This window comes from Myotis yumanensis, unplaced genomic scaffold (genome assembly GCF_028538775.1).
Source record: "Myotis yumanensis isolate MYYU_CA2020_CCGP unplaced genomic scaffold, mMyoYum1.0.hap1 SCAF_1, whole genome shotgun sequence".
Classification (NCBI taxonomy): Eukaryota; Metazoa; Chordata; class Mammalia; order Chiroptera; family Vespertilionidae; genus Myotis; species Myotis yumanensis.
The window spans coordinates 117373847-117401756 of NW_027223752.1; the positions used below are offsets into that span (position 1 = coordinate 117373847).

Below are 27910 nucleotides of genomic sequence, written 5' to 3' on the forward strand. Positions count from 1 at the left end.
CGGCCCGCTGGGACCGAGGAGACTGGCGGGCCATGGCAGGCTCCAGGCTCTGGCTCTCGCTGCTGCTGGCGGCAGCGTTCGCTGGGCCCGCCACGGCCCTGTGGCCTTGGCCCCAATACATCCAGACCTCCGACTGGCACTACACCATCTCCCCGCACAGCTTCCAATTCAAGTACCACGTCAGATCGGCCGCGCAGTCGGGCTGCTCCGTCCTCGACGAGGCTTTCCAGCGCTACCGTGACCTGCTCTTCGGTTCCGAGTCTTGGCAACGTGCTGCCCTCACAGGTGAGCCGGCCCTGCCCCCGCTGGTTCTGGGCTCTGAGGCTGCCTGCCTTGGGACAACGCCCCAGAGACTTCCTGAGACGCCCTTCGTCGGGCTTTTGCCCTACCCTGTAGTCTCCACTTTCTCCTGCCCTGTCCCGCGGGCTGTCCCAGCCTCCCCAAGGTTTAGTCCACTAATGCCATTCACTTCACTGAACTCCTGCCCTCGGACTGTATTTCACCCAAAATGCCTGCTATAGGACTACAGTCACTGTGCCAATGGACGTCTAAGGAGATCCCTCTTACGGTGTTCAAGGGTCACAGGGTCCTAGTGAAGCTGTGGCCAGGGCTGGGTAGAGACCAGAGCTGACATCCAAAATTCGTATAACAAAACGCGAGAAATGTATTGATCTACGCAAAATTACATGGCAGTGTCTGACACATAGCATGTTCAGGAAATGTTTAAACCGTGAGAGAAATCATAGAACACTTCCATAAGAAAATGAGTTTTGAGCAACCACCTATAGTGAGGTGGTGAATATAATGGGCCTGGACTGAAAGGAGGGTATTCCAGGAAGGGTACAGGGCTTGAGCAGTCACAGAGGGTTATGATTGATCTCAAAAGTGCTGGGCTGGTATGTGTGATGAGGGTGGGGGCAGGGGAGTGGTGAGGAATGAGGTTGGGGAATGGAGATAAAGTGGGATTAAATGAAAAGTCAGGAGTGCTTTGGATATTGGTTTTATCTAAATTAGCAGGGGTTAGCAATTTTCTTTAAGGCAGCTGCTGAAAATTGTGTTTGAAGATTATTATTTTAAAGCAAATTAATGAGTGCAGTCAGCAACACAAAAGAATCAAATTCTATTTTATGGATGTAAAATTTAGAGTTTTGAAAATCTGGAATCTAGTTCTCTGGTTGTGACGTGTAGGTGTTATGAGTGGAAACCATATTTATGGTTGGGCCATATGGTAACATCATTTTGAGTGATATTTCAACTGTGCTTAAATTACTTTCACAAAAATTCTCATTTGATATAGAATTAAAAGCATGTAATTAAACAGATGGCAGTTAGAGAATGACAGAGAGTCTTGGCATCAAGGTGAAATGCGTTAGGCTGGGAGGATAAAAGGCCTGCTATTGTTGTGTGGCATATCACATATTTCTCTTAGTCCTTTGTGACAAATATTAGAATGCCTTACGCAGGATTGGCACTCAAAATATGTTTAGTTTTACATAGAACAGTTAGGGCCTGGCTTTGTGCCTATCCTAGTGGTGGGCACTATGGATGTTATAAGAAAAGTAGAAGACCTAGGTTCAAGTTTTACAGTCCAAGTGGGGAAATATGAAGCAAAAGGACACAGTGTATTATAAAATGCTCAAAAGGTAGGTAATTAGGATGTTTACTACTATTGTATAAATTAGGATAATTCCTGTACTTCTGAATTAAGCCTTTACCTCCATTACAGTAGAGCTACAGTTTAATCAAGAAAATACAAACCATGGTTATGTGACAGTAAGGTGCTGTAAATTCCTAATGAAATAGATTTGGAGACAGATAAGAAATTAAATAAAGTGTTTATTTCATTTTATTACCTTTTTGTGAATGAATTTACTCTACTAGTTGAGGAGTTCTTATCCATTGAAAGATAATAAAAACTGGTTTGGATGAACATTACCAAAGACATATGAGTAACTTCTTTCTCTGTTGTCCTTCCCATGGAGCCTTCCCTTTGAAACAGTTTTCTGGTGAGGCTTTCAGAAGACTTGAGCTATAATCCTATTTCTGGGGAGGGGGTAGGAAGAGATGAATTTATGGAGAGGAAAGTACCATCAACAAGGCCCAAACAAGGGTATATTTCTCCTGGGGGCTGATTTTAGTAAAGAAAACAACATAAGCAAGTTAGATCTTAGCTAACTGCTTTTCATCCCGTTCCTCCAAATAACTTCCTTGTAGTTGTAGACCAGTGTTTTTCTTAATGTAGCACAACTTCTGGTTTTGATCTGAACCTCGAATTCAGTGAGATTCATACTTCCCTTTTGTGAAAACAAGTCTAGTACTGAGTTTCCATTCTATTCTGAATTCACCTTCAAGGGTTAGCCATAGCTCTCCAGCTGCTAAGTGATCTATGGAGATGTTTAGGATTTGCTACCTGTCATTGAGAGGTGTTTCTGTCAACTGGAGAGTGTGTGCTACATATTGTTAAACCTGTTAAATGGAATTATTTTAGGCTCTAGATATCTAGTTCTGTGTTTTGGTTATTAAGCCACATTCTGTTTGCAAATCAAAGATCTGATCATTTGGGATGGCACCCATCTAATGTTGCCCAAATACTTTTTTGGGTGATTAATGGAACTGATAAAGCCCTAATTTTTTAGGTTAAGTGGCTAAATCTGATTATGTCATTTGCCTGCTGTCTTCTTTGCTTTCCCTGAAACTAGTTGATTGAAGCCATAGTATTTAATGGCTGGAGAGAAAGAATAATGCTGATTGGTTTTCTCCACTCTAATTGGACTAGTGGCTGTGTATTTTAACCTTTCCCATAAGAAGGACAAGACCAAGTTAATTATCATTAACTTGATTTCCACTGAGTTTCTTCTTTTAAAAGCAAAAGAGGAAGAAAGCAACATAGAATTCTGTAGTAGAATTATTTTTCTTGTGAAGGAGAATAGAGGGACACATAAGGAGGAGAAATAATAAGATTTGGAAAGGGGATAGGTAGAAGGATCTAGTTTTTAGGAGCAAAATAATTGTTGTGCCTCAGTCAGCCTCTCCTCTCTGGTTTTTTCTTTACTACTAATTTGTAACGTTTTTTAGATAATCTGGATAGTACTGAGCCCAAGGAGCTCTGCTTGATCATGGTGTGTGTGGTAGTCTGGGCCTGGTTAATGAAAAATTCAAGTCTTATTTCCTTGAGCCATTGTTGATCCCCCTGCCTTGTATTTTCTGCTTGAAGACTGTATACAGTGGAGCACTTGGTCTGGAGCATGATTTATTCAGGAATCAGCCAGAGAATGTTTACTAGTCACTTATTTAACTACTAGTGGCCCGATGCACAAAATTCATGCACGGGTAGGGTCCCTAGGCCTGGCTGGCGATCAGGGCTGATCTGTGGGGCAACTGGCAGGGCGATTGGGGGACCCCCACTGGCACCCGCCTTGGCTGGCCTGGGGCCTGTGGGCTCTTGGGCAGCTTCTGTGTTGAGCATCTGCCCCTTGGTGGTCAGTGCGCATCATAACGACTGGTCATTCCACCAGTTGTTCCGCAGTTCGGTTGATTTGCATAGGCTTTTATTATATAGGATGTTCCCTGGGGCAGCCTGCTTAATTTCCAAGTAGCTACTGCTGCTTTTAAAATAATCTGCCTATATTCCAAACATTTCTGAAGATAACAAGGAGATAGTGATGAATGTTTTTACATGTAAGTAGAAGGAAGAATTCAGTGATTTTTTTAAAAAACACAAAAATAAAAAGTCAGTCTAGTGGTGTCCCTCCTGCTCTTCTTTCACCTACTTCCTCACCACCAAACGAGTGAAGCAGGGCATTGTAGAGTTTTGCCTGTTGGTACCTTCTTTTTTTGGTTTGTTTTTGTTTCTAATGGCAGGTTTAGGCTTTTTTTTTTTTTTTTTTTTCTTATAGCTATACAGCCTCTTTCTGGGGCTCATTGTCCATATATTAGCCTGTTAAAGGCATAAAACTCATCCTTTTCCTGTTGATTATACAGAAGGAAAGTTTTATTGCCTAACCAATTCTTCTTTTAGAAATGAAGAAGGTCACTATTATGTTTCTGCGTTTTTGTAAATTTCCCCTGCTGGCCCTGGAAATAAGTGATAAGAGTAGAGTCAGTGTGCACCATCAAGAGGTTTAACCAGTTGGATTAAGTAGGACCTTTCTCCCACTTTGTGGGGGCACTGACAGCAAGGTCAGCTGAAGAGAGGAGGTTGTGTCTGTAGACGTGAGAGAGGTTCTTGTGGAATGGTTTTCTGTGATCTGCCTCAAGGTTTATGGTCTGTAGTTCATTGTCATAGAGAAACGGATTTGCTTCTCTTCTCTATTCCTGGTTCTAGCTAATAAGAACTTCTCTCTTTCATTTCCTTTGCTTCTGTTTTAAGCTTCTGTTATTGCTTAACCAGCAGTCGCCAACCTTTTGGACTTCACGGACTACCAATGGTCTGTGGACCACCGGTTGGCGACCACTGGAAGCTTCCTGAAATGCACTCAATCCTGATCTCCAGCCAATGGTGGTGTGCTATCATTGTGGCCACATTTGAGGTTAGTTGGGGTTTGGCTATAGTGTAGAGCTCTTTGCTTTGGACATGTGTGCTCAGGTGTAGAAATTTGGGCATTTGCCAGCTCAGGTGTCAGTAAGCAGCCTCCCCTTTGTAAAGCTTTGGAATGGGAACAAGGGAAATAAATGGCTTACCAGGTACACCGGATGAAAAGTTTTTAATTCTGTCCTGTTTGACTTTGTCCTGATGGTAACTAGTACTGGGATCCCACATTAGTAGCTTTGATCTTTTGACTGGGGCCACAGTCCTAGTTTGAGGCAGATTCAGAGTTCCAAGCTTATGTTCCTCTTGTATGTTGAGTGTCAGCCTGTTTGTTATACAAGGTGGCATCACACAGTCATGGAGCCTTCAGGCTTCTGAAAGAAGTTCATGAAATGCCCTTGGGGAAGTTGCTGCTAATGGTATGGTTATCCCACAAGGCCCCCAGCCCCTGACCTGTGGGGAAAATGGAAGTAGAAAATGGAAAGAAACTAGCATTTATTGAATGTTTGGCACTTGCTATATACTATGCCCTTGATCTTCCTAACAATTCTGTGAGGTTGGTATTATCTCCATCCTTCAGAACTGAGCCTCACAGAGGCTGAATGACATATCCAGGGTTACAGCTGGCAGGAGTAGAGCAAAAATTCCAGTCAGGCCTGTCTGTCTGCAGATATTGTGCTCTTTTTACTATACAATCGTGGGGTAATCGACTCGTAAGTGTCTTCATCAAGTATTATACCAAATAGCGATTTGAATCACACTCTAGTGTTAATTACTTCTAACATCTAATTATTTCATTGATAGCACTCAGGCTATGAATATTTTGATACCTGGCCCATCATTATCAATATTCCGGTAGTATTTCTGGCTGGCTTCTTTCCTTCCATCCATCTTAGTACCAGTAAGATTTTAAGCAACTATAGTTTGTCAGTAGCTCTGGTCCAAAGAATATTAATTGAACTGCCCCCATCCTTAAAGAATTTACAGTCTCTAGAAGTGGGAATTCAGACATACAAAGAAGTGTGATTTTTGCTGATAATTGAGGTACAGTGTGCTTTGGGAGCACCTGACCCAAGTGTGTGTGTGCATTTGTAGGTACATTTTAAGAGGCTTCCATAAAGAGCTGTCTAATCAGATCTGAAAGTAGGAGTTGGTGGAGGTGGACGTAGTAATCCACATAAAAAGAACTGCATGTGGGAAAAGCCTTCAGGAAAGAAGCTTTCATGCCATATTCAAGGAACTCGAGGTCAGTATGGTTGAAGCACACAGTTCCAGGGTGAGCCAGCAGTTTCTGAAGCTAGAGAAGTAGACCCAAATCATCTGAGAAACACTCCAGATTTATGATGTAGCAATTTGAATGTCTTCTGCTGTCATTGACAAAGATGGAAAACAGCAGGAGAGGAAGGGAAGGGAGGAAGGATTAGAATGAAAAGAGACAGATACTGATTACGAGGCTAGAAGTGGGGTGAGAATAATAAAAAGTAAGTTTGATTTTGGACCTGTTAAGTGTGAGGTGTCTGGTTTCTAGCAAACAGCTACATGGTACTGAAGCTTGAGAGAATGAGTTGGAGCACTTCCATGGGACAAGAATTTCCAAAAGGTGACCATGAGGAGGAAAAAGGTGTTGGATAACTGCTAAGCCAGAATGTGGGTTAGTTCTTCCTCTTGAGTATTAAAATCATCTGGGATAATAGCAAGCTTTAGGATGGGGAGGAAGATCCAAAGTCTTGGTAAATAAAGAAGTAACCAGGAAGTTGCAGGCTGTTGTGACAAGGAAAGGCTCAAGATTTTACAGCTGGATGGCATGAGCCACAGAAGAGCATTTTTTTGTGATTTGTTTTTTTAATATATTATTGATTTCAGAGAGGAAGGGAGAGGGAGATATAGGCACATTAATCATGAGAGCGGATCATTGACGGCTGCTTCCTGCACGCCCTCTACTGGGGATTGAACCCACAACCCAGGCATATGCCCGTACCCGAAATTGAACCATCACCTCCTGGTTCATAGGATGATACTCAACTATTGAGCCACACGTCAGGCGCGTTTTTATTTTGTTTTATTTTGTTTTCCCTTGATGCTAAAAGGCCTGACAGCAACCCCAGATCCCAACCCGAGGATTGAGAAGGAGCTGCCTCAGAATGACTTGTAGGAGAGGTAGCATTCCTAGGAGAGCCAACTTCTGTTAAGGAGGAAGTAGAAAAGACTAATAATTTGATAGTTAAATAACCATGGAACAAGATTCTAGAAGGTTTGTGGGAGTGGGTGACATGTAGTTGCAGGTGGTTTGTGGAGGAGAGCAAACACTTACAGGAATGGGAGTGTGGGTCCAAAAATGAGCAGAGGCAATTATATATTGGGCAGAGTGACAAAAGATGATAGAAATATGACATGGTAGATTTCGCTGCCTGTAAGATTGCCAAGAAAATAAGTTCCAGAAATAAGTAAGAGTTCATATATACATGAGAACTTAATATGTGATAAAGGGTGAATTTCCAATTAAAAGTGAAAAGATAGATTAGTCAATAAATGGGTAGGGATGGCTTATTATCCATTTAGAAAAAATTAAATCTTTACTTCATATCAGTCACAAAAGGAAATTCCAGGTGGGTTAAAGATCTAAAGATAAAAGGTATGCCATAAAAATATTAGAAGGAAATAAAGGATTCTATTTATATACTCCTAGGGGTAGAGGAGGACTTGCTAAGCCAGCAAATAAAGGAAACCATAAAGGAAGAAATGAACAGATTTCACTGCATAAAAGTAAAGCAAAATAACCCATAAGATTAAAAAATAAAAGTTATGCCCTGGTCGGTGTGGCTCAGTGATAGAGTGTTGGCCGTTGCACAGAAGGATCCCGGGTTTGATTACCTGGGTTGTGGGTTTGTCCTCAGCCCTGGTTAGGGCACGGGTGGGAGGCAACCAATCTATATGTCTCTCTCACATTGAAGTTTCTCTCTGTCTGTCTTTTCTCTTCCCTCTCTCCCTCCTTTCCATTCTCTTTGAAAACCAATGGGAAAACATCCTCAAGTGAAAATGAACATGAATGAATGAATGAATGATAGAATAAAAGTCAAAATAGAGTGAATATTAGCAACCATAGAAGACAAGTTTAAAATCTAGAAAGACCTTTATAAATCAATAAAAGGAAATTAACCAAAAAAAGTACAAAGAATACAGCCAGTAAATGCAAAGCAGTGCTCAAATTTATTCATTATTAAAGAAATACAAATTTTAAAATGATATATTTACCAGGCTGGCACTAATGAAAAAGCATTGAGACAGTCTAGTTTTGGAAGGATTTGAAGAGATGGGCCCACATATGTTGGTTCAGATATAAATCAGTGCAATAATTTTGGAAGAGTAATTTGGCAGTATCAAAACAAAAATTTTTCATATCTTTGGCTTAACATTTTCACCTCTAGGAATTTTCCTAAAGAAATCTCTCACAAACACTTTTTAAAAAGGATACACACAACTATTTATTAGATATTGTTTATAATGTCAAAAACTTCAAAGTATGTCCAGATGTCAACAAAGAGGAGAGAAGTTAGAACTTTAAATCTTTAAAATATATCTCAAAAATGGGATTCTATTCAGCATCTACAAATGATACAGATTTATATATGTTGATATTAAAAGATTTGCAGATCATTTTGATAAGTGGAAAAAAGTTACTAATATGTATTAGGCTCTCTTTTTGTTTTAAAAATTAATAATCTATGTCTTTTCAAAAATTGAAACACTGTGCAATATGTTAACCAGGTTATCCTTTGGAGTGTATAATTATAGGGAGATGTTTTCAATGGGGTCATAGGGGAAGAGGAGGAGAATACATCAAGTTTTAAAAGTAGAGGGGAAAAGAAAACTTTTAACTACAACTTTTACAAAAGAAGACGGAAGGAAGAGTATCCAGGATTCATCTGTGGTCTGGACCAGTTGCACTTCTGAGTAGGAATTAGACGTCTCTGGAGGATGCACCATGGTCCAAACTGAATTCAGCAGCACTATGGAGGGGCTCCAGGCTCAGGCAGCTGGCTTCTCAGACTCCTGCTTTACTGGGATAAGAAGTTTGACGGGGGTGGCCTTGCCTCTTTTCCTACCCACACCAGTGTACTTTTGCACTAACTGCTTCCCAGGCTTTGGAGTACCTCATCTCCTCTTGATGGCCTGGCAAACACCAACTCGGGGTTCAAGGTTCCTAGACAGAGGTTCCCTCCAAGGTTAAGCCTGCTTCCCTTTTTGGAGATAGCTATAATATCTACTGTAGTCCTTATCGCGCTGTTTTGTAACTGTTGTTTGTATTTGTCTCTCCCGCTAGACTGTGAGCTCCTCAAGGGCAGGGACCAGGGCTTGTTTTTCTTTTTAACTGCCCCAGCACCTAGCATAGTTCCTGATGCACAGTAAGTGCTCAATATATTTTGGTTGGAATGAAAAAATGAGTGGGAAATGAATTATTTCAAGGGTTTTTATTAGGTTGAGTATCCGGAAAGGAAGCCTGGATGTTAGGTATATAAAGGGGTTAGAGCAGGGGTGGGCAAACTTTTTGACTCGAGGGCCACAATGGGTTCTTAAACTGGACCGGAGGGCCGGAACAAAAGCATGGATGGAGTGTTTGTGTGAACTAATATAAATTCAAAGTAAACATCATTACATAAAAGGGTACGGTTTTTTTTTTTTTTTTTAGTTTTATTCATTTCAAACCTGCCGGATCCGGCCCGCGGGCCGTAGTTTGCCCACGGCTGGGTTAGAGGGAGGGGAACAAAGTGGACATGGAGAACCAGTAACATTGGCACCAGCCTAGGCAAGTACAAGGACATATATAGCTGGGTAGACCTGAAAGAGTGGGAAGGTGCCAAAGGCTGGGTTGACTTTCCTAGTTTCCGCTCCAGAAACCAAACCAAATGCCAATTTATAACCAAAATGAATGTGTTTTCTCCATGCTGCTAAGATTCTGTGAATTAAACACATTGATATGATAGAAATGTTTTGATTGAGGGAGGAGAAGGGCTGGTGGAAGGAGAGGCTATTGTGCATTGAGGTAAAGACAGAGTTTCCAGATACCCTAATGTAGCAATGAGTTGTTCTGTCCAGAAAAGTGAGAAGTCATGAATCTTTAGATTTATGGACCCCTTTTCAGAGCAGTGTCTAAAAAGGTACTTTCTGTATGCCTGTATATCTTCTTACCATCTCCAACCCAGTCCCCAAAATACTAGGTTTAGGTGTATAAAAGTAATCTCTACATTAACTGTTTGTCATTTATACCTGATTATCATGTAGCATAATCATTATGCATAGATAACATTAAGTACGCATTTTTAAATTTTAGCATCATTCATTATTTTCAGGAAATATTTATTGTGTCAGGTACTGGGAATACAAAGACTCTGAGATTGATCCCTGCTGTTGAGGAACTCACAGCCTCAGTGAGGAGATGGACAAACACCGTATATTAAGATAAATGTCATGAAAAATGTATTGATTCATGGTCACATAGGAAGGTCTCTTAGGAAAGGGTGGGGGCCTAATAGCAAAGCTTTATAAAAGGAAAACCAGCACTGTTTCTTAATCAGGTGAGATATGGAAGCAATGCAAATTTGTTTCAATTGGAAGAAGCAATGTGTGCAAAGAAAAGTATGGAGAAAATTGGGGGTATCCAGGGTTCTGTAAAGAGTTCATTGTGCTACTGTGAGAGTTTCTATACAGAGTTTCTACAACAGAGAAAGACACGGCTGGAGTTCTTACTGTCATCCAGTGGATTCTGGACTTTATCCTGAAAGCTATGGGAGCCATTGGAGGACTTTGAGCAGATATTGTCATAATCTGATTTTCATATTAAAAGATCACAAAGGATAGTAGATTGAAATAGGGTATATATGGAGACCGGGAGAGACCACCTGGGAGATTTTTTTATAGCCATCCAGGTGAGAATTTATGAGAGGCTGAATTAAGGCATTGACCAATGGAAGTGGGAAGATGGTGATGATGTTGTGATAATAAGGATTTGTAGTTATAAGACTTAATTGGATCTTTCTTTTCCACTGTTGTAATCTCAGTGCTTAACATAGTGTTTGATACATAGTAGACAGACAGTAAATATTGAATGAATTAACTTGAGATCTACTTAAAAAGGTGGGTGGAGGAGGAGGTCTATGGTCTGGGTTTATGATCTATTGATTTAATAGGTGGTGCTGTTATCAAACTGAGAGAGATGATCAGCCAGGAAAAGGAATGAAGAGTTGCTTCAGTTTTGTATTTAAGCTTCGAGGTGCTTTTGAGACATTTGAGCAGAGGTGTGTGAGTCTAGAGTAGCGGTTCTCAAACTGTGGGTCAAGACCCCTTTGGGGGTCGAACGACCCTTTCACAGGGGTCGCCTAAGACCATTGGAAAACACATATATAATTACATATTGTTTTTGTGATTAATCACTATGCTTTAATTATGTTCAATTTGTAACAATGAAATTGGGGGTTACCACAACATGAGGAACTGTATTAAAGGGTCGAGGCATTAGGAAGGTTGAGAACCACTGGTCTAGAGCTTCAGGAGGGTTGGCATAGAAATTAAGGTTTAAGAGTCATCAGCCTATGTGGGAGTGGATGGGATTGTCCAGGAAGAGCATAACTGAGGAGAAAAAGAGTAGTCTATGACTTGGGGAACACCAGCACATAGACATTGGTGAAAAAAAGAAGAATGATGAAGCATATCCAAGAAGTTAGAAGGAAAACCAAGAGAGAGCAGTGTTTCCTAAGCCAAGGGAGTTTAGTTTTAAGAAGGTCTGGGATGTTTGATGCTGCCATGAGATCTCAGAGGGAGTGAGTGGTTACTAAAATATTAGTTCTATGACAGTAGGGATTTTTGTCTGCACTATCCCCAGCACTTAGAACAACCTGGCACATATACACTCAATAAATAACTGTTAAGTGAATGAATGAATTGAAAAAGGTCCCTTGGATTTAGTCACAGAATCACAGTACCTTGGTTATGGCATTTTCAGAGTAGTGGTGGAAGGAAGCCAGATTATAGTAGACTGAGAAGTAGATAGGATGCCAGGAAGTGGCTACAAAAAGAAGACTTAGGATGGCCATTTCCATGAGCACTTATCATATACTAGATACTAAGCTAAGCACTTTACATGCACTCTTTTAATCTTCCCAACAGCCCACTAAAGTAGGTATTGCTACAATCCCCATTTTACATATGAGGAAACTATAGCTCAGAGAGGGAAAATTACTTGCCCATGGTCCCAACAGCTAGAACCAAATGTAAAACTAAGACTTCCACTCAGATCTGTCAGACTTCGTCAACACCTGACTGCTCAGGCTACATTTCCTCCAGAGTTTCTTTGTGACAGAAAGGCAAGTGAAAGAGTGACTGTTTGAGATGACATACAGTTGAGACTTGCAAATATTTTAATGCTAATGGGAAAGAACCACCCAAAAGAAATAATTGAAGATTTTTGGGGGAAAGGGAAATAATTTATACAATAGGAGCCTAAGGAGAAATCTAGAGTGCAGGTGAAAGGAAATCCCTTCCACCAGGGTAGGAAGAGGAGAAGGTGAAGACCAAGTGTGTGTTGCAGATATTTTTGTCAGGGAGGAGAGAGGAAGGTAGGGATGGATGGGAGTTCTTCTGATTGTCTGCTGAGAGTAACAGAGGTGGTGATCAAGCTATGGACTTGAAGAAAGTTGTATTGTTAATAGTGAATGACGCCAGATGTTAGACTGCAGTCCTTGAGTTTTGGCTAAGAAAGAATTCAGGGCCAAGACTCAAATACAAGCAAAAGTTTATTTAGAAAGTCACAGAGGTAAAAGTGAGCTGTGGAAGAAGTGAGGTCCATGGGCTCAGGAAACAAATTAAGAAGCAAAAGAAGGGCTTTTGGACCTTAGGAGAAAGAAAGCAAAGGTATATATATACCTTGAGGGAAGAAAGGAAGAAAAGGAGGGGGGAGGGGAGGGGGAGGGGGAGGGGAAGAGGAGGAATCTGTGACCCCTTCAATGAGCAGGCCAACACTCTAACATCTGAGCCATACCGGCCAAGGCCATGCTGGGTTATTAATCTGAAGGGTTTTAAAGGCAGAGGAGCTCATCAGTTTTTCCAGGTGTGTCCTATTAGGGTTGTGGTCTCCACTGATTGGTCAGTACCACGACAGGGGGTCATTAGTCACCACAGCTGATCCTGCTGTCAGCCATGATGGCACCCCTGTTGGCCTTACTGCTTTCCTGGGCCTGGAGCTGAAACACACTGAGGTCTAGATGTTATCTCTAGTGTAGCCAAAACTCTGTCTCTGTGGTCAACAGACAGAGGCTTTGTTCCTGAGATTATTTGATGAGGGACAGAACCTCATTGTCCTGAGGGTTTAATGCCTAAGAAAGTTGTATGGGAGTTGTATAAGGCTATTTTCTGGCCCTCTTGTTCCTCCTATATAGGAGTCTGCCACAAGACTAGCAACCTGCCAGGGTTGGGTTTGAATCACATAACCAGTGATATGAAAGGTTAGGACAGCGGTTCTCAACCTTTCACAGGGGTCGCCTAAGACCATCGGAAAACACATATATAATTACATATTGTTTTTGTGATTAATCACTATGCTTTAATTATGTTCAATTTGTAACAATGAAAATACATCCTGCCTATCAGATATTTACATTACGATTCATAACAGTAGCAAAATTATAGTTATGAAGTAGCAATGAAAATAATTTTATGGTTGGGGGTCACCACAACATGAGGAACTGTATTAAAGGGTCGCAGCATTAGGAAGGTTGAGAACCACTGGGTTAGGAAGTCTAAGAGGAATGACCAGAGATAGGCAAGAGGAGGAAGGGTCACCCTGAGGGCAAGGTCCCACCCAACAATTGTTCATACCAGCTTTCTGCCCTGGTGATCTCTGTACCTGGCCTATCCTACTCTGCTCATGCCTGTCTTAACTGCCTACTATATCAGTATACGTTTGGAATAGCTGTTACAGAGAATAGAAAAAATAGCAATGGCAGAGACAAGATTTTCAGGGCAGCATCCAGGGCCCAGCCAAGATGAGAGACCATGATTTTACCAGTGGCCCAATCCCACTGACACATGATTTTTAGGGTTGAGAGTTTTGCCCACTGAATACAACAGAAGATAAAAGAGACAGGTTGTTGAGAGTACTGGCTAGAATGTGAGGTGATAGCCCACCACTTCTAGGGCAGGAGGGAAGTAAGTAAAGGTGGGAGAGAATCGCAACAGAGAGCAGATGGAAGATGGTTCGCCACTGGCACTTTGGGGATAAAAGGAACTCAGAGTTTCATATCCAGTGGATCTGTCTGTGATGAATAAAGCAAAATTATATTTAAAAACGGGACACAAGGGCAGGAAACTAACAGTGGTTATCTCTTCAGAGAGAGTGACAAAGGAAGGGTATCAAAGACAGTTTGTTTTAAACACTCTACTGTTCAAATTTTTCAACTCTTTAATTAAAAAGAAAAATAAAAACTTCTCAGTGAACCCTAAAAGAGCAAGTTCACCGAAGGCAGGGAGATGAGGGAGCTGCGGAGATAGGAGGCAGTGGTCATGAAATGGGGCCTGGAAGACATGATGTGGTCCCGCCCTGTCATTGTTTCCATGGGAGGAAATGGGAGCCTGAGATTCACTCTGCTTGGCACCAATAGAACCAGAACCAGAACCTACCTTTCCTGATTTCCTAGCTCCTTGTTCTGTTTTCCAGGCTGCTTCCTGAGCACTTGAGGCTTCAGGATTTCCTGCTGTCCCCCCTGGGCTTAGTGTGAATGTGCCCATGAGATTGCTGCCTGATGGGCTGTTTCCTGTCCTGTGCCTCCCACACCTGGGTGCTTCTCTGTGCAGTCTGTGTGGGTGTGTGCAGAGGTGGCTAGCCTATTCCCTGCCTATTTTCTTCTCTCTTCAGAATAGCAAGTTGGAGGTGGAAAACCACAATGATACTCTATTTACTTCCTTTTAGGTTACCAGTGTCCCTCCTATTTTGCAGCTCTCACATCACCAGCTCCCCCAGATTTTCCCCCTAAGCTTGTTTAAGCAGCAGCCCAAACCCAGATGAGTCAATTTAGGATAGGGGTTCTTTACCATGAGATTAGTGGCACGGGTGGAGGGATGAGCCCTTAATTTAGGGGCATTGTTCTAGGGCAGTGATGGCGAACCTATGACACGCGTGTCAGAGGTGACACACAAACTCATTTTTTTGGTTGATTTTTCTTTGTTAAATGGCATTTAAATATATAAAATAAATATCAAAAATATAAGTCTTGCCGAAACCGGTTTGGCTCAGTGGATAGAGCGTCGGCCTGCAGACTGAAAGGTCCCAGGTTCGATTCCGGTCAAGGGCATGTACCTGGGTTGCGGGCACATCCCCATTGGGGAGTGTGCAGGAGGCAGCTGATCGATGTTTCTCTCTCATTGATGTTTCTAACTCTCTATCTCTCTCCCTTCCTCTCTGTAAAAAATCAATAAAATATATTTTTAAAAATATATGTATAAGTCTTTGTTTTACTATGGTTGCAAATGTCAAAAAATTTCTATATGTGACACGGCACCAGAATTAAGTTAGGGTTTTTCAAAATGCTGACACGCCGAGCTCAAACGGTTCGCCATCACTGTTCTAGGGGGAAGATCCTTTCATTTTCATTAGATCTTTAAAAGAATCTGTGACCCTCTCCCTAAATGACTATGGATTTAGAGAGCAGAGTGCAGATGTGTTTTAGAAAAATAAGATAGAGCAACAACAACAAAAATTAGTTGTTTTCTTGTCTTCAAGTAATAATTCAGATAAACCTGGCGTTTGTATAGCCTCTCTTGTCCCTGGGACAGTGACCATGGCAGTTGCATACAGATTATTTGTGATTTCTCCTGTTTGGTAGCTTGAGTGAGATCCAGAGGATTAATACTAAAGTAATGACTTTGCCCTCCTTGGGAAGGCTGCCTGGATATGCAGATGCACTCTCCACATAGTGATATTGAGGCTCTGAGATATGTGACAGAGTGGGGACAAGGAGGTACGGGATGAAGGCATAGTTTAAGGAGGAATATTCTTTTATAGTTTCTTCACCACCACTTCTCAGTTGAGTCCTCCTTTGAGATTGGTCCTGGCCCTGAAAGCCTGATTGTCCTTCTATGTTTATGGGATTGAGTTTTTAGGGTTTAAAATGGAGTTGTGAGTTGGCCTGGCCCAGAGAAACCTCAAATTCCTTTTTCCCTGCAGAGTTTAGGTAGGTATTAGAGTGAGGATACAGGCTGTTCACTGGGAAGGAAGAGAATCTTTTTGTTCAGGATGGTTGGAAAGGGCCCCTTATTGTTCCTTCTTGGCAGACCAGAGAGCTCAGCTGCAGCCAGGTGGTCGGTCATGCTCTGGAGGGGTGAGCAAGCTTTCCTTGAGATGGTTCAAGGCTCTTGGGTTCCTTCTGTCTAGAGACAAATAACATTTGGTGTTCCAACTTGGTTCTGGATTCTCTCTCCCTGCCTTCTGCCAGGCCATTCTGTCCCTGGCTATGTAGTCCCATAGGAATCATAGATGTTGCGGTGCCAGTGGGAATGCATGTGGCTCCAGAAAGGAGAGAGAGAGAGAGAGAGAGAGAGAGAGAGAGAGAGAGAGAGAGATCATTGACCTTTTGTATGCCATAAGCATCTATAGACACAAGGATGGTTTCCATTTTGGATGTGTGGCAGTTAACTGGTTGAGACTCAGGCTTGGGACAGTACAATCACAATTGTACTGAAGGTCACAGAGAAGAACTAGTAGGAGGGTGAGAAGAGATAGCATTGGTATTTTGTCTTTTTTTCAGCGTATACTGGGTTTGTCAGACTCTATGCGATAGCATGTTGGGCTCAGACTACGTGGCTTTCCACTATTGGGAAAGAACCTGGATAGAGAAGAGGAGGGAAGGAAGCAGATGGGCTGATGACCATATGCCTTTGCTGGGACACCAGCTGGATCATCTCAGGCCTCCTTTGCATAGGAGATCCCCTTGTCTTCATCTGCTCCCATTAGCTCCCATTTTACAAGGTTGGAAAGTCTTCATCTGGAGCCTTCAAGAGCAGTGCTACGTCAAGTGCCAGTCTGCAATGAGGTGGGAAGCATACATACCAGAATGTGAAACTGTTCCCTTCATCAAGACCTTGCTATGAAAAAAGTGTTAGAACTAACAGTGTGTTTGTTCTGACATACTTGATTTACATTCTGGCATCATGTAAGCTTTCTGTCTGGTAACTAACCAGTAACACAGTGTACAGATCAGCAGCTAACCCAGAGACCACACTTTGAGTAGCAGTGCTCTAGAGCTGCCTCTAGTTTCAAAGCAGTTGCTAGGGCCTTAAAACTGTGTATTTGGACTGTATCAAGCCAGAAATCTACAGTCCTGGTTACAAAGGGCTGACACCAGATCATTCATACATGGTCAGGGTGGGTCACTGGGGAGAGAGGGGAGCACAACCAAAATGAAAAAGTCACACAGGTGACTAGGCAGCACATGTGCCAAGGGTGCATGCCCTGCTCTGCCTCCCCTCTTGCCACAGGCAGGCAAACTGAAGGGACTAGAGCTGGGGACCCTCCTTTGGTCTTTGGTTTTGCCTGCTGCCTCAGATGGCAGGTCAGCCACATTAAGTGTACACTGTCCTTGCAGGAGAACAGCAAACATTGGAGAAGCAGTCACTGGTTATCCTTGTAGTCACTCCTGGATGTGAGCAGCTTCCTTCTTTGGAGTCAGTGGAGAATTGTAAGTACCCTGTTCCCATTCTAGAAGAGCAAGCGCTTGTCTGGAGCTGGAGCTCTGGGTGGCCTGGCTTAAATTGCTGAGGCTAGGCCTGGAGCCATCCATGACTGCTAGGGCTAAGTGCCAAGAGCCATAAACGGTGAGTGTTTCCTATGCCCTCTAACCAGTGTCTGCAGGCTGACTGGACGGTCACACTGGCTGTTCACTGAGTACGCCTACCTTCTGGACTGAGCATAATTCTTTTGCCATTTTAAGAATGTGTGTATACTTTGCTGATATTGTCTAAGAGATCCTACACAGGAAAGAGGGGGAGTTTTGGTCATTTGAATTGAGATGAGATCAAGTCCTGTAACTGCCTGCTGTCTTTCCTGATCAGCAGCATTTGGGCACTTCTCAGTCTCCAAAGTGAAATTCAAGTCTTGGCTTCTTCCTCACATTCTTGGATGAGGTAGCTGAAGCCTGGGGAAAGGAGGGTGGTTACAAAGTCTTTGTGAACATCAGAACCTGGACTCACCCCTCCGAGCATCACTGTTCCCTTTTCCAGCAGGTGACTTCATACTTCCAGCTAAAGGCTGGCAGGAGTTCATGTTTCTTGGGTGAGAAACTGACCCTCAAGCAGGTGTTGGCTTGTGGAGGACTCTGCTCTAGCCTGACCCTCGTCATGTGTCATCTCCTAGGGTCTGCAGAGCCCCTAAGTAACCACCCTTCCACTCTGGCTCCAGGCCTGGCCGCCTGCAATTGCCCTGCTCTGGGAACGTCTCCTCTTTGAAAGAAAAAGAAAGTGATCTTGCTGTTGTCTTTTAATCCAAGGATTTGTACAGAACATGTGGTATGTGATCTGAGAGTAGAAATCTTTAACCACGTTGGGTCATTTCTGTCATTCCAGACACCCTGACCATAAACAATGAGCAGTGTTTCCTTCTGTCTGAGACCGTCTGGGGAGCTCTTCGAGGTAACAAGGTGGGGCTGATGCTGGGAGAGATACCGGCAGTGATGTGGGACAGTTGGCATTGGTGGGGTGGGAGGACAGGACTGGGGGCCCAGCGACTACCCGCATACTTGCATTTTAAGAAGCTTTCTTTGTAGAGGGCAAGTGGCATGTTCCCCCATCCCTCTGGAAAAGAGTGTTCTCCTTCAGCTTTCCCTGGAAGTTGATGGGTTTTACCTGTGAGTGGCAGCAGCTCCCCCGGGCAGGTGCTCTGGGGAAACAATGGGAGACCCTGCAGGCTGCTTTTCAGGGTGCCAGTGGGGCCAGGTATCTGAGGAGAGGGGCGACTCTGCCACAAACACTGCCTGTCCAGCTCGCATTAAAGATACACAGTTGGCCAGGTTTAATATAAAGGAAAACTATATCAAAGAAATAAATGTCAAAAAAAATGCCCTTCCTCTTGGTTTACTGAAAAAGAATTTGGTCCCTAGATACAGACTTAGCCAAATACCTCTACTTTTGTTAAAACATCTGCTAGTAAAGGATGAGGGACATTCTCACAGAATTCCAAACCTGGGTTTGGTTTGTCTTTATTCCTTTGCCTCTCCTCTCCCCTCTCCTATGTTTTGGAGAAACAGCATGCGAACTCCCTTTCCGCCCCCTTGTACCTTTTGTGCAAGTGCTAATGATTACTTTGGTCAGATAGGGGAAATCTGGGACTTCAGAGCGCTGGGCACCAGAGTCAGAGTGGAGAAAAGCCAAACAGTATCCTAGCAGTCTGCCTCAAATTAGGTGCTGAGTGACCATGGATTCTCTCATTCTGAAAATTTAAGACTCTGGGATTCCTTCATGGGGCCTCCAGCTGTTGAGAATATACAATGCTCTGGACTCAACTTGCCTGCCCTTGGGCCTAGCCAGAATCTAGGAGTCTGTGTCCTGTGGACTGGACACCTGTGGACTGGTGGCTGCTGCCTGCTACACCTCAGACCCATTTAGCTGAGTCTCTTCTCAAGCCCTGAGGAGGAAAGGGGGATGATTTCTTGTAGGTCCAGATGTGGACCCAGGTACCTTGGAAATCAAGCTTCTGATCTCGTCTTCACAATTCAGTCTGGGAGATGTGAAGGGGCAGCAAACTGGGGACTCTTTTTCTCAGCTCCCTTAGCTCTTCTGAGCATTATCTTTGGAAAGCCTTAACCTCTTGCAGGCCGACTGTCCCTGCATCTGTCCTTACAAGCACACATCTTTTTAATATTCTTGTGAGTTTACACCTTTGGAAATATGGGTAGGAGGTGTGTATGTTTTTAGGGTTAATGTGTTTCTAGAAGGGGCACTAAAGCCCCTTACACAGCCACCTTCCAAAATAAAATAGAGTAAAAATTGATACTGGCTTCCTAATATCCCCCTTTCATAGTGTTGAGAATCATCAAGCCTCCATTACACCCACTTTAACTTTGTGCCCCGACGTCATCCCCTGCCACACGGGGCACCTTCCAAATGGATCCACCTTTTCCCACCTCCCAGAGTCTTTATTCTGCCTCTCTACTTCCTATAGGTCTGGAGACTTTTAGCCAGCTTGTTTGGAGATCTCCTGAGGGCACAGTAAGTGTGGGCCCTCTTTTTGATAGATCCTATTTAACACTTAACAGGGCTCCTTTTAAATCTTGGGTTTGCTCCCAATGTCCATAGTCCTGGAAATCTTACTTTGCTTTAAGACAAAGTCCTGGAGGCTTGAAATGGCCTCAGCAAGAGTGTACAGCGTGGAAACTGGTTTGGTAGATTTGGCCTGTTTGGAGTCACGGTAATTTAGTTCCCCTGAGTCATTATTTAGTAACTAGAGGCCCAGTGCACGAATTCGTGTATGGTGGGGTCCAGCTGGCCTGCCCCGATTGTTGGTTGGCCTGCCTGGCCCCCAGTCGGGGTGGGGGGGCCGAGATTGGGAGGGGCTGCGGGCAGTTGGTCGGCTGGTCCTGCCACCTGGTCGAACTCCCGATCGAACTCCCAGTTGAGGAGAAAATTTGCATATTAGCCTTTTATTATATAGGATGACTTGAGGCTTACACACCGCTCTGAAGAAAACAGCGTATTAATAGTGAAAATGCAGACCGTACAGGCTGAGGTTGTGGGACAGCTGTATTTGGCTAGCCTGGGACAGTTGCTCTCTGGGCAGGTTCCTGCTTATGGTCATTGAGGTAGAGGGGTGGGACACGTGGGGAGACACCCTGCAGCATGGTCACAGGGTGGCTTTTCAGAGATCTTGGGAGACTTGTCCTCATCCCCCACCCCCACCCCACCCTCATAGTGAGTTCCCTTTGAATCCTGACATGTTTACTGTTTGGTCCACACAGTTCTTTATCAACAAGACGGAGATTGAGGACTTTCCTCGCTTCCCTCACCGGGGCTTGCTGTTGGACACATCTCGGCACTATCTCCCACTGCCTAGCATCCTGGACACTCTGGTACCCAGGCCTTAAGGCCTTCTTTGGGGCAATGGGTCAGGGGGTAGCCCAGGTACCATATTCCTCAAGAGTTAGAGAGTATAAGTAATTGTATGGACTCCTCGGAAAAATGTGAAGGATGATGTGCTCTAAAACCCAAAAACATAACAAGAGTGATTTAAATCTACCCCACTGGCTACTATGGACCAGTGTCCAGCCTGTCTCCTGGGATGCAGAAGGTGCTTTGGGATTGGCTTCTTTGACCAGCAGAGCTAACTTTAGTTTAGTTACGACAAGGTCGTAGGAAGGAGATGTTCCAAAACCGTAACTGGGGGCGTTTCTCACTATCTTGAGTTTGATGGGCACTCTTATCTGACGGTTGCTGATCCAACTCAGGTGTCTGTCTTTTCCTGTGCTCCTCTGATGGAATAAAGGGAGTGGAGACATCCATCAGTCTTGGCTTCTGAGATTTATGGGTTATGGGGCTACTAAATTCACAATAGACCGCACAATTTGGGTAAATACTAGTCAGTTTGGGAGCAGTTTGTTTATTTACTTGCTTTTTTGTTTTTTATTACCCAGAACAAATGGCAGGAGGAAGTGTTAGTCTTCGGGGTATTTGGGAGCTTTTAGAAGACTCCAGGGGAGCACATAACTACAACCCTCCTCTCAGTGTGGCTACAACTTATCTCAAAAAGAGAAGGCACTGTTTCTGTCAGACATCTTTGGCTGTGCCCTGGGGAAAGAAGAAATATGCCGGTCTTCCCTCCCTGTCAGGCTCTCCCTGATGGGAAGGTTCGATAGATCCTCTTAACACTTAACAGGACGCTGGGGCTGGCTGAGGGTGTGTGGAGCAGCCTGGCAGTGTGCCCAGCTTCCCAGGCTAGAGGCTGAGTCTGGAAAATCTGTGGTGAGTTCACAGTGCATGCTCTGACTTACAGGATGCCATGGCATACAATAAGTTCAATGTGTTCCACTGGCATCTGGTCGACGACTCTTCCTTCCCGTACGAGAGCTTCGCTTTTCCAGAGCTCACCAGAAAGGTATGTCTTGATTTCGCCCCGACCAAGTTTATGGGATGATGTTTGAACCTAGCTGTGGCGCTGATGGCAAGGACACTAGCTCTCCTCCTACCCAGCCAGTTTTAGGGACACACTGACATGGGAAGGGCACTGGATTTGAAATCAGGAGACCTGAGTTCGAGTCCAAGCTGTGCCATAAATTTGCTCTGTAACCTTCAGGATATAATCTCTTCTGGTCTCATTTTCTTTTTGTTTGTTTGTTTATATTCTGTTAGCTGGGCATAATAACTACCTTGTTCACTCCACTGGTGTTGTGGCACACAAATAAAACAATATATGTGATAACTTGTGGGAAGTTATGAATAAGTTCTATGAAGATAGTCCCTGATACCAAAGGGCTGTGGGTAGATTTTCTGATATCCAGGGAGTCCTGGAGGCATTTTTAGTATCCATTAATATATAAGCCTTCAAAAAATAAGATCCTTAAGGATGTCTTGTGCCTTTCAGGGGTCCTACAACCCTGCCACCCACATCTACACAGCACAGGATGTGAAGGAGGTGATTGAATATGCACGGCTTCGGGGGATCCGTGTATTGGCAGAATTTGACACTCCTGGCCACACTCTGTCCTGGGGACAAGGTAAGAATAATTCAGGGGTTGGAGGAAGTCTACTGGTCCTCCCCTCCTTGGGGCTTTAGGGCATTAGCACTTGGATGCGCCATGCCTTCTCCTGGAAGAATGTTTTCTGTCAACCTCTTCCACCTGGGAATTAGATGGGCAGAACTTACTTTGGGCGAAGGAGACCACTTCTTACTATTAAAATATGGGCAAATTCTTCTCAGGTGTCCTTGTCTTAATGAATCCCTTGAAGATTGCCGTGCTCTAGAGTGGGAAGAAAGATTTTGCCAATTTGGCTGAATTGGCTCTCTGCTTTTCCTAGAGGCAGTATGAGAGCTGCCTTTGGGAGTGAGGGTGACCCCTGCTGGAAGCAGTGTGTCATGGCAAGAGTGTGTGTGCTGACAGTTTGACTACACACCACCCTCTGTCTGTGATTGTGGATATAGGTGTATTTCTTTGATTGTGACTAAACGCTCATGATTACCAGTGTCTTTGAGTCCCTGAGTGTTTCTACCTGTGTGAGTATAATGTTTATTATACTTAGTGTGACTTAATGTCCTTATATCTATGGCTGGGCGTGGGGGTCTATGTATTTGTGATACTTGTGTGGGGTTCTCTACTGCCTTAGGTGTCTCTGGATTATTGACTCCTTGCTACTCTGGGTCTCAGCCCTCTGGTACCTTTGGACCAGTGAATCCCATTCTCAACAGTACCTATGAGTTCATGAACACATTTTTCTTGGAGGTCAGCTCTGTATTCCCGGATTTTTATCTTCACCTTGGAGGAGATGAGGTTGATTTCGCCTGCTGGTATGAGCCCTTTGATATTCCCCTCTCAGCCTGATGAATTGCTTGCTCAGAATAGAGGTTAGGCCCTGACAAGCTACCTGTCTCAGGTGCTGCTCAGGGACTAGCCTCTGAGACAGCATTCTGTCTCAATCTAGATGGCTCAGGTGTTGGGCCTTTCCCCTCTAAGCTACAGAGAGGCCCTGCCTGATTTTGGCAAGGCTGTGAATGTGAAACTCTCCCTTCCTCTTGTCATATCCTTGAGATATTTATGGGAAAACCAGCTCTAGGCACAGAATTGTCTTGTTAAAATACTGGATAGGGAAAAATAATTTATGCTTTTGAAGGCTTAAAATAGTCTGGTTGAAGAGTCAAGACACAAATGAATTTGAGACTAATAGATGACAGTGTTAAATTGTAAGTTCCAAATCCTCAGATCTACTTAGCTCAAAAGAGGCTGAGGGGCTTCTCTGAGAAGTGTGCACTAGAGCTGGATCTGGGGAAGTAGTTTGGTTTTTTCAAGACATGGGAGAGGAGAGAAACTTTCCAGGAGAAAATGTGAGCAAAATACAGACATTGTGGGGCAAGGGAGTGGCAGCAACACTTGTATCCAACTGGAATAGAGAATACATAGTAAGGGGAAAGCACAGTATGCCCAGGGTGGGGGTTAGAGAGGGAAACCAGAATCCAGAGTGCCAGAGCCCCAGGTCAAGACCTCAAGAGCTACATGCCACAGTCCAGAGAGATCAATATGTGTTCTCTTAGAGAGTTTGAACTTAAAGCTGTTCAGGTCCAGGCTTAAATTTTCTCAGCCTATATCAATGGCCCCCTTAATACAGCTTTGTTCAGCCACACCTTCCATATTTTGGGTCTCTGAGATCCTCAGTTGATTATTATTTCGGGTGAAAAAGGAAGTTGTGGGAAGCCAGGTGACTAATCCCCAAGCTTTGGAAGGCTTTTAGGATGGTGAAAGAATTAATCCTCATTTTTTCTTGGGATTTAGGAAGTCCAACCCAGATGTCCAGGCCTTTATGAAGAAGAAAGGCTTTGGTAATGACTTCAAACAGCTGGAGTCCTTCTACATCCAGACGTGAGAAAGGAAGGAGGGTGGGCAGGGTCCCTTGGGTCACCTCATATGGGTGACCATACCAGGGCCAGGTCCTTCTTGACAACTCTCTGAGCCCCTGAAAAGAGTCTCTTGTCCTATATTTTCAGGTTTGGCGTGGTCATTTCCAAAGTAGGGAAGACACTGCTTAATCAGGAATGGGCTCCTAGCTAGGCTCAACCCCCAGATCACTGGTACCAACAGCCTAGAGCCTGTCTGAGCTAAGCAGACACTTTCTTTACTCTTCAGGCTGCTTGACATCGTCTCTGCCTATGGCAAGGGCTACGTGGTGTGGCAGGAGGTGTTTGATAATAAAGTAAAGGTGAGCCAGGGGCAGGAGGAGAAGGAACCACCTTCAGTGCCTCCTTCTGGTCTTCCAGCCCTTCCCTACATGGCCTGGTCCTCGTGATTTAGAGTAGGCTTTAATGTTCAGAGCACTAGGAGCCATCTTTCTTTTCCCTCTAGAAAGGTTGCAGAGATCTGGGTGTGGGTTTTGGAGCCTCTCTCTAGCTTCCCTCACTACAGATTGCTCAAGAGTTATTTCTGCTGCTAGGTAACTTGGATTCCCGAGACTGGCTTAATGGGTTGGGTTTTTCTTCCTGAGTCTAGACTAAGGTCTTACAGGTCTGCGGAAGCAGGGTTTCCCTCTTCTTCATTGTTGATCAATGAGATCCCAGCCTCCGTCCACATGCCGGGGCTCCACAGGAACCTTGTCCCATCCTCAGAAACATCTGGAGACTCGGACATGGTAGATTCCAATGTGTCTGCTGGGCCTCACTGCTTGCCTCCCTTAGCTCACAGCCAGTATTACCATCTCAGTGTGCAGAAAGACGGGGACGAAGCAGCAGGGAGCTCTCCTATGACCTATGGAATCCTTGATTTCTGCACTGGTCTAGGAGTGGTTCAGAGTCACAGAGAAGTACTTTGCTGTTGGAAAGCAGAGGGAGTACACACCCCTTGGCCTGGTTGCCTGTATAAAAATATGGCCCAGGAACCTCCTCAGCTCCAGCCATTACCACCCTTTGGCCTTTGTGACAGGTTCGGCCAGACACAATCATCCAGGTATGGCGAGAAGAAGTACCAGTAAGCTATTTGAAGGAGCTGGCACTGATCACCGAAGCCGGCTTCCGCGCTCTGCTTTCTGCCCCCTGGTACCTGAACCGCATAAGTTATGGCCCTGACTGGGAGGACTTCTACAGGGTGGATCCCCTGTCCTTTGAAGGTGAAAGCAGGGTGCTCTCCTTACTGACCAAAGGAGGCTGGGCTTGGGCATAGGGTGGAAGGCAGAAGCGTCTGGGCTGGGTATTTGAGGTTAGGAGATGAAACAACCTATCTGAGGAGAAGGTGGTTGAAGGGGAACCTTAGAGTTGTCTGTTGTTGCTTGTTTTCCCATAGGTAGTCCCGAGCAGAAGGCTCTGGTGATTGGTGGAGAGGCCTGTATGTGGGGAGAGTATGTGGACAGCACAAACCTGGTCCCCAGGCTCTGGTAAGGGTTTTCTGAGGACATGGAAGTTGGGTTTGTGGGTATAGGGTCTCCCTCACAGACTCAATCCTGTCTAGCCCCCCCCCGACTAGTATCCTCCTCTCAGGCCTGAGAGAGGGGTCACTGCAGTGACCCTTCTGTTTGTAGTAATAGCCACCTCTCACCTGACTTCCACCTATGCTTCTCCAACACCTATTAGGCATGTAGGACAGAGGGAGATACTGAGGCCTGGTGAGCACAGATGATTTGCTCAGGATCCAGCCTGGGAGTCCATGATTCCTGTAGTAAGACTTTCCTAGACTACCTCCTCAGCAGCCTCACCAAGCCTGGGTGGGTATGGAGTTGATATTCTCACAACACCTGCCACTGCTGTTACTGTCAGTAACATGATGCCTTTAAGACTTGATCTGGTTCCCATGTCTGTGGGAGAGAAGAGTGGGATCACTTATCACATTTAATGAAGACAGAGCTGAACTTGAGGTCCCGGGAGCCCTTCAACCAGGTTGTCACTCTGAATAGGTGTTGGTCATATCCCTTGGCCCTGAGCCTACACAAGAGGCAATAGCCTGTGGGTGTCCCACCTCCTTGCAGGGAATCCAGGGAAACCTGGTGCATATCCCCTTTCCTCCAGGCCCAGAGCAGGGGCTGTTGCTGAGAGGCTGTGGAGCAACAAGGTGGTGACTGACCCGGACTTTGCCTTTAAACGTTTGGCACACTTCCGCTGTGAGCTGCTGAGGTAAGCAGGCTATGGGGCCTTCCCAAGGAGGTTGGGGGAGGGGGGGCTCCCAGGTCAGGGGGTTGGGACCTCTACTGACAGGAAAAGAACACAATAATAGCTAACACTTACACTGGTAGAGGCTTACTGGTGGTAAACACTGTGCTTAACCTTTTACAGGCATTGTTTTGTTGAGTCTTCACCACAACTCCATCTAGCAGATATATCCTCATTTTAGAGATAGGCATCCGAGGCACAGAAAGGTTAAGGAACTTGCCCAAAGTCGCTTAGAATCAGGATTTGAACCAGGCCAACTTTAGAAACTAAGCTATGCTTTACTGGGCTCTCATGACCCCCTTTGCCCCTGTTGGGGATGACTATATAAGATGGTTATTTCCCTGATTGATTTATTGACTAGGTCTTGAGGACCTGAGGGATACAGCCTAGTGCAGAGCAGAACCCCAGGCTGAGAGCCAAGCGTCTCGACTGTCTGTAATTCGCTGGGTGACTGAGCTGGTTCCCTACCATCTCTAAGCACATTGCTTATTTGGATAATGAAGGAGTCATGCCTAGAGGTGAGGCTGAGAACTAAGGACAGATTTTCATGCCTGTATGGATTGGGTAGCATCTCAGTCCCCTACCTCCACCACATTCACAGTATTTTAGAACCCTTAGAGGGGGGCTCAGCGGGCCAATCAATAAAAATTTTTAAATAAAATATATTTCAAAAGAAAATAGGCAAAGGCCAAAGGAGGGGGACTTAAGGGTGGGTGGAGGTGGGCAAAGGGGGAGGAATGGGAACACCTGCAATTATGTCAACATTAAAATTTTTTAATAAAAAAAAGCTCAGTACCTAACAAAACATTGCTACCAAATTAATATTAATTCACATCCCTTTGAAAATCAATAGTATCTTATAGGCACGGCAAAAGCATGTATATATTTTAGATTCTAGAGATGGAACGGATTATTGTTGAAAATGAAATGTTTGACTAGGACTATTAATCTTCACAGAATAATAAATAGTCTTCAATTATTTGGAAAATAATAATAAAATAAATTTTAAAAGAAATAGGGAGGTGCTCCCCAAAGTTCCTGGGTGTCCCTGTATCAGAATCATTTGGAGCACCCGTCCAGAATGCAGATTCTTGCCAACGCTTGGCCCCACCCCAAGTGAGAATCTCTGGAGGTGAGAATCCAAGTAATACTGGTAGACAGTGACAGTTTGTGACACACTGAAATATGGGAAGGGAATACTTGGTTGTGGTGAAGGTGTTGCTGGGGCCTAAGACTGATCTCATCTTGTTTCTACATGTCCTCTTGCAGACGAGGTGTCCAGGCCCAGCCCCTCAGTGTAGGCTACTGTGAACAGGAGTTTGAACAAATCTGAGCGAGCAACCCAGGCACCGAGGAAGGTGCTGGCCCTAGAAGAGTGATGGTGGGGCCAGGCTCCCACTGTTTCCCGGCTGGGGGTCAGAGCCCCTTGCCCACATGCCACTGCCTGGAGAGAACAGGGCTGGTGCTGTGCCGGTGTTCAATAAAGAGTGATGGTGACATTTTTCAACCATGAA

The 27910-nt window shown here is 44.4% G+C and overlaps 1 protein-coding gene across 1 annotated transcript; it reads left to right on the top strand.

Moving 5' to 3' along the window:
• On the top strand, window positions 1-27910 carry HEXA (hexosaminidase subunit alpha). The gene is made up of 14 exons (XM_070430874.1): window positions 1-285; window positions 17158-17250; window positions 18134-18199; window positions 19728-19774; window positions 20521-20631; window positions 21552-21653; window positions 22140-22272; window positions 22880-23060; window positions 24040-24126; window positions 24391-24463; window positions 25180-25363; window positions 25537-25627; window positions 26256-26360; window positions 27666-27910. The coding sequence occupies exons 1-14, from the start codon at window positions 33-35 to the stop codon at window positions 27727-27729; spliced, it is 1590 nt and encodes a 529-aa protein (XP_070286975.1). The 5' UTR covers window positions 1-32; the 3' UTR covers window positions 27730-27910.

What these genes read in the sequence shown, in the direction of transcription:
- HEXA (XM_070430874.1), top strand. Translation starts at nt 33, where the DNA reads ATGGCAGGCTCCAGGCTCTGGCTCTCGCTGCTGCTGGCGGCAGCGTTC. An exon ending in GGATCCCCTGTCCTTTGAAG is followed by an intron (nt 25,364 to 25,536) that starts GTGAAAGCAGGG and finishes GTTTTCCCATAG; the next exon opens with GTAGTCCCGAGCAGAAGGCT. An exon ending in AACCTGGTCCCCAGGCTCTG is followed by an intron (nt 25,628 to 26,255) that starts GTAAGGGTTTTC and finishes CCTTTCCTCCAG; the next exon opens with GCCCAGAGCAGGGGCTGTTG.